Here is a 6,717-nt window from a genome sequence, read left to right on the forward strand (position 1 = left end):
TTTTCTTTGCTTTGTAACGCACCTGCTCTCATACGAAACGATTTTGCAAAAATAAGGGGGGAGGGGGGGTCGTATTTCTGTATGGCTATGATGTTCGAAAAGAAAGAAAGAAAGAGAAACTAACAAGGAGAAAGAGAGAGAAGAGGAGGTATTAGACGCTGTGATAATTAGAGAAAAACAATAGGCCTACCTTCTCTTCGTCTTCACTGTCACCTTCCGCCCTCCTCTGCGCCTCTGTGGGCGTTGAATCTGCTCCACCGGACAGAGAAAAACATCCGGCTGAGTTGGACTCCTGGTTGACCTCAGACACAAACACGTTGTGGTTAAGTCCGGAAGAAAGTGCAGAACAATTAGCTGCTTGTGCACGTGGGTCCCCAGAGTTTGTTTTCTCAGGATAAAGTTCAGCTTCCCCGTCCTCCAAACCTTTCGAAATCTCACTTTTGACCACCACTGAATTTTGAGCACCAGAGGATGGTTCAGTGGGAACCATGCTTTCAGACTTGTTGTTTTGCTCTGTTAGTTTTTTATTATATTTTGCACTTTGCCCTGTTAGTTTTTCATTACATTTTGCTAGTTCTTCATTACATTTTTTTAGTACTTTATTGCACTTTGCAAGCTCCGCTTTTATCTTCTTCCCATCAGGCGAGGATTTTTCCTTTTCATAAATGTTTCGAGTTACGCCATGTTTAGGACTAGAGAGAGTAGGGACACTATCTACTCGTGTTCTTTTAAGACTTTCATTTTCGCGATTAATGCTTGTGTCTGGGTTGAGAGGACCTGGGGCTATGGTTGAGACACATTCAGTTGCATAAGTATTGCGTGTGTCTGGGTTGTGAGGGATTGTAGCTGTAGATGATGCACCCCTGCAGTCGGTTATGTTGACCTCATCAGGTATCGGTGCCTCCTTATTTTGTGCCATTGACACATGGCAAACACGAGCCACGTTTGACGGTAACCCACTGTCGAGAGGTGAAAGTTGTCCCCTTTCTCCCGCCGGTAGCTGCGACTGAGTTACATCACGACTTGTTGAAGTGTGAACGTGTCCGGTAGACACCTGGTCGGCTGCCTCTCCATATATGGAAGTCTTTTGTCCACTCGTGTCCGGTACGTGTCGTTTGAGAACAGAGGCGTCGGGCTGGCCGATGACGTCCGTCGGGCCAACAGGTAACGAAGCCGCTGTTCTGTTTGAAGTCACGGAAAACGGGTGGTTACCTAACGTGTCAGTAGATGGCTGGTCGCTGTCTTCCCCCGTCGGTCCGGTCACACCTGGCCGAGAAATTGCCTTATCGCTGGGATTAGTGGGTGATACTTCGGCCATCTCCAATTTCTTATCTCCACACCTTTCGTGATATCCGTGAAAATCTCGCTCAATATCGTTAACATTTTCTTTGTCTTTGCAAATGTTTTGTTCGATGACATTCGACTTTTCTCTGAAGTTGTTTCTTGTTTGTTCCAAATCATCATCGGTTTTCTCATGATGGTCTGTCATAGGAACAGTAAGGTTTGTGTCTTTCTCTGACAAGCAATTAAATGCATTTGCCACGTCCTCCGATTTTGAGCTTGCCTTCTCAGTAAAAGCGCTTCCACGCTGTATGTTTTCAGCATTGTTTTCTTCATTCACATCTCCATCGTTAGTTTCTGTCTTCTCTTTCTCGACACTCTGACAACTGTCTGGAATGTTTTGTTTAGCTTGAGCTGAATCCTTCGCGGCTTCATTCTCGCTCTCCGGGGCGTCATTTGTAGGTGCACAATTATTTATTTTCCTTTCAGCTTTCTTTTTCCTTTTTTCTTCACGCACTCGCTCCACCATGTCTCTGAGAGAGCCCACTTTTTCATGGAAAGTTTGCGCAGTTTTTCTCTCCTGACCTTCCGCACTATCCGGTGGGGTGGCTGGGTTCAAACCCGTCATCGTAGTGTGTACGTGTCTCTGACAGAAGACTTCCACACGTGCTCAACAACGGACTCCTTTCAAACTTTGACGTGCTCTGCCTGTACCTTTAGAGGAAGGAAAATTATCAACGTGTGACTGTTTATTTGGAAATCAAGGGTGTACATGGGTTTCATTAAGTCGGGCTTATATGTGCTTATTATCAGCTAACGGGTAAATGATTCGACAAGTTGATTGTTACGTTTTGTTACAAGCATATTCATCTGGAAGAGTCGCTGTCTAAAAGGAATTTTAGAGCCAATTTTACAAACTGGGTACCTTTTTTTCACGGTTTCACAACTAATCTGAGTTGAATGGGCAGGATTCTAGTCCGAGAATTAGAGATGCTCGTCGTCATACCAACGCAGTTTGCTCTTGAATTTACATACAAAATAAAGGGTTTTCAGCTGAAAGTTATAGGGGTATACTAGGACTAGATGCAAATTGATAGGGCATCGAAATATTATTACCATCATCCTCGTTATCATTGTTGAAAAGTAGTGAAAATAAACCTTTTATCTATGGAGACGTAATGGACAAAAGTACATTTTTATATGGAGACTTAATAAAAAAAATTACAATATATTCTTAATTGGAGACTTGGTTATTATGGTTTAGTTAGTATACGCGTTCTTATATTCTACGTTTCGCCATCAAAAACTTTGTTCAGAACATTATAAACAGGAGGAAAAAGCTATTATATCAACTATAGCAACGATAGCGTTCACAAAGAATTATAATGCTCGTTATCGCAATCACCGTTGTTGTAAAAGTACAATGTAGCCTACTTAGGGTATGGAGACTTAAAAACAGTTAAGAAAGTAATTGAGTATTATATAAACGGATTTTTTAAAACGTTTCGCCCAGTCGGGCTTCATCAGGAACAATATTTTTAAATTAACAAATTATATTATAGCAAAAAAATCGTTCATTAGTTTGATCAGTCAATCATCATCATCTTCATCATCATGTAAGCACAATTCTTTTTTTAAAGAAGCAAAAGTTTGGTGCAGATTGAGTATTTTAATATTTAAGACAATATAACATAATAATATGTTATAAGTTAAACGTACCCCCCTGTGGGCTTCGTCAGGAATGTCCTAAATCATCATCATCATCATCATCATCATCATCATCATCATCATCATCATCATCATCATCATCATCATCATCATCATCATCATCATCATCGCTGTTGTAATCTCAGCTGAAACCTAAACGAAAAGTTCTATAATATAGTAAAAAATATAAAAATGAAAATGTAGCAAATAGATTCCTAAAATGCACAAACATTATTTACGGATAATATTTCAGACAATATGAGAGAACAATGTTACTTACCTTGACCGTATTTCCAACACAAGAAAACGTGCATGAAGAGTGAGAACAAAGTCCCAGGAACAACCGGGCATATATCCTGTACGAGAGAAACAATCATACACGCGCTTAAAATTTGAAGTCACTGTTGCTCCTTCGACTGCAAATTTCAACTGTTTCAAAATCCTCTCAAAGCGGAGCCACACAGAAAGGGTGCGCGCGAGGCATCTGCTGTCATGCAGTGACGTAAAAGCAACACTGACCAACTCGGTTAGTGTCTTGCAAACAAATTAAAATTTAATAATAGGTCTTATTCAAACATGGACATGCCAATCGACTACGATTCAAACGTCAAGAGATCTAGAAAGACATCCACAAATGTCCGTGACCGTTACTGCTTTTGGTTTTTTTCTTCTTTTTTTCCCCCTTCAAATCCCTAAACAATATCACGTAATTCTGACGTTGCTTGCGTGAGAGGCAGAGGGTTTATGACACGTCCTAGTTTGTTCAACAGAGCCTGTCAACTGGCCTGGCCATTCACTGATAAGCTGGACGCAGAGCCGGGTTGGGGCGACGCCAACCTTCACTGACCACTTCGACCAATCAGAATGCAGAACGAACGCTGGTGATTGACGTTCATTCAGGTGTTGAAAGGTGAAATGAAGGGAAGGTGGGCCTTAGGGAAAGGGAGGGAGGGAGGGGGCGGGGAGGGGGGAGTGTAGAGACCTCGAGTTGTTTCCTTTTCAGAAAATTAGTTATAGTTATTAGAAACTGAAGTGAAAGAAAAGTGATGACTCTTTTCTTTATTCTTTTAAATATTTGTTTCCTTCTTCAGTACTTTCCGTCTTGTAACTTACTTTTGTTATTAATAAAATTTGCTTGCTCTTTAAAAAATATAAATTACTAGATCTATATTAATATGATCGGGTTCTTTCCACTTGCTTGCTTAGAAAATATATGTTTGCAATCTTTTTTAAATTCTTCTTTTTTTTTGGAGACATACATCCTATTGTTATTTTTCTCTGCTTTTTTTACGTTCTGTATTTATTGATTTTTGCATTTGATTGTTCGGATGTTTATTTGCTTGTTCATATCCATTATCTATCCTTCAGTATCATGTATCATAAATGTATTCGATTATTAGATTACTTTTACTTTCTGTATTTTGTAAGTGTTTTTATCTTTTGAAATACTTGTTAATCAGGAGCTGGATTAAACTAAATAAATCTCTTTCGACAATAAAAAAAAAATAAAAAATAGGCGTACCAGGGAAAAGGAAGCGGGTGGTAAGAGGGTGCCACTATGAGGTGATGTCTTTTTCCATCAATGTGTTGTTTCCGTCTTTTCACTTATTTCCTATCATAGAATGAAATAACCGTTATCATGTTTTCGGTGTGTCTCCGTTTGCTTAATTACAATCAAAATTATGTGTTAAGTGATACGAAACCCTTTTAGAGAAAAAGCTAAAACCAGCTAATAGAGTAGCCTCCATAAAAAAGACAACAGCGCGCAATAAAAAGAAAACAGAAAACTAAAAAAGATAAAAACCAAACAAACAACAAATAGCACAATCAAAACAAATAAGACAACAGCTACTACCAGTCAACAAACAATTACCCCAAAACTGAAAGCAAAAGTAGCAGCACTAACGATCACTATGACAATGCAACAAACAATTTTTTTTAAAAGATAAAAATCATTCAACTCTTTGTGTTAGTAAATCGTCAGCTCCTCCCCGCTTTGATTTTTCTTCGTTATTTTGGTTGTTTTTGTTCGCTTTATTTATTCACTGTATGATATCGTCCTGTTCCTTTTCATTTACTGATCTTTAAGATATCCATCCATCCATCCATCCATCCATCCATCCATCCATCCATCCATCCATCCATCCATTTATTCATTTATTCATTTATTCATTTATTCATTTATTCATTTGCTTGCTTGCTTGCTTGCTTGCTTGCTTGCTTGTTTGTTTGTGTGTTTGTTTGTTTGTTTGTTTGTTTGTTTGTTTGTTTGTTTGTTTACCTTCCTTGCAGAATTTCTTTCTACACTTTAATGACACTGTGTAAGGGCCACTTACCCCCTCGATAACGGATGGCTGTCATAGACAGTTTCGACTGTATGTCGATTCCACGCTTGACTAAACTAAATAGAACTGTTTTAACAAGTATTCATAACTGTCGTACCAGGGATAAAAGAGCGGGTGGTTAGAGAGCACCACTCATAGAGTTATCTCCTAGTTGTGTAAATCTATGGCACCACTGTAAGGTCATGTCTCTTTCTATCAGTGTGCCGTTTTCGTCTTTCTCACTAGTTTCCTATCATAGCAGCAACAAACCGTTCCCATGTTTTCGAAGTGTCGCTCTGCTTACTTAAATCGGCTCAAAATTAAGTGATAAAAAATGTTTTAGAAGTAAACCTAGAATCGGTGAACATAGAAGCTTCCATTAAAACCCAGCGACCACAAACAATAGAATACAACAAACTAAAAAGGCAGTAAACAAACAAAGAACAAAGAAAAACAAAAAACAAAACAAACGAGTACAATCAACAAATAAATACGTCAAAGCAGAAGGCGAAAAAAGCAGCACCTATGCAAGAAGTAAATAAACCAAAATATAAAATAAACAAACAAAAAATAAAATAAATCATCGAACTCTCTATTTAGAGAACCATCAGCCCCTCCACGCTGCATGTTTGTTTAGATTCTTTATCATTATCTTTATCGTTATCATTATAGTTTTTTTAAATAGTTTTTTAAAAACAGATTATTGATTTTTCAAAAGTCGTACATCTTTAATCATTTTTTCGTATGTTTTTCCACGTCTTCTATTTATACATTCTCGCATTTGCTGATTTTTATTTGTTTGTTCTTGTCCGTTATTCTTCCTAATGTGGTAGTTAATCATAATTATATCGATGTACCCCGTCGTTCATTTGCAATTTCTTTTAGCCATTTATTGTTGTTCTAGATATCTAGTTGTTATTTGGGTTGTTTTAATTGTTTGAAATAATTTCTAAAAATGTTAATTAATTCAATACTTATTCTAGCTAAATATGTGTCTTTTGATAAATTATTATTGGCATACTAGAGATAAGAGAGCGGGGGGTTAGAGGGTGCCACTGTAAGGTCTTCTCTCTTTGTATAAATGTGCTAGTTCCGTCCATTTCACTTATTTCTTATCACTGTCATTGCACTTTTAATGACTGTTACATATATATATATATCAAAGTGTCTTTCAGATCAAATTCAAGAGTTAAGAAAATGGTTAATAAGAAAATCTAAAATTAGCTAATATGGGAGCTTCCATATGAAAAATCCCCCAGCAGCAACCATACAATAAAAAGAAAACAGCAAACTAAAAATAACAAAATGAACAACAAATAATATCATCAAAAACAAAACAAAAACTACAGCTTCTTCAAACCAACCAACAAATCAAGTCAAAACAAAAGGCGAAATCAGTAAACCT

The 6,717-nt window shown here is 37.6% G+C and overlaps 1 protein-coding gene across 1 annotated transcript; it reads right to left on the reverse strand.

The window, feature by feature from the left end:
- Positions 1-190: 190 nt before the first annotated feature.
- LOC106012564 (microtubule-associated protein futsch) lies at positions 191-3,740 on the reverse strand (the record flags this gene model as incomplete). Its single annotated transcript, XM_013085878.2, is given in 2 exon segments — positions 191-1,995; positions 3,269-3,740. A coding segment is annotated over 1 exon segment (1,719 nt), but the record flags the coding sequence as incomplete, so codon positions are not given.
- Between the last annotated feature and the right edge of the window lie 2,977 nt (positions 3,741-6,717).

This window comes from Aplysia californica, unplaced genomic scaffold (genome assembly GCF_000002075.1).
Source record: "Aplysia californica isolate F4 #8 unplaced genomic scaffold, AplCal3.0 scaffold00416, whole genome shotgun sequence".
NCBI lineage: Eukaryota > Metazoa > Mollusca > Gastropoda > Aplysiida > Aplysiidae > Aplysia > Aplysia californica.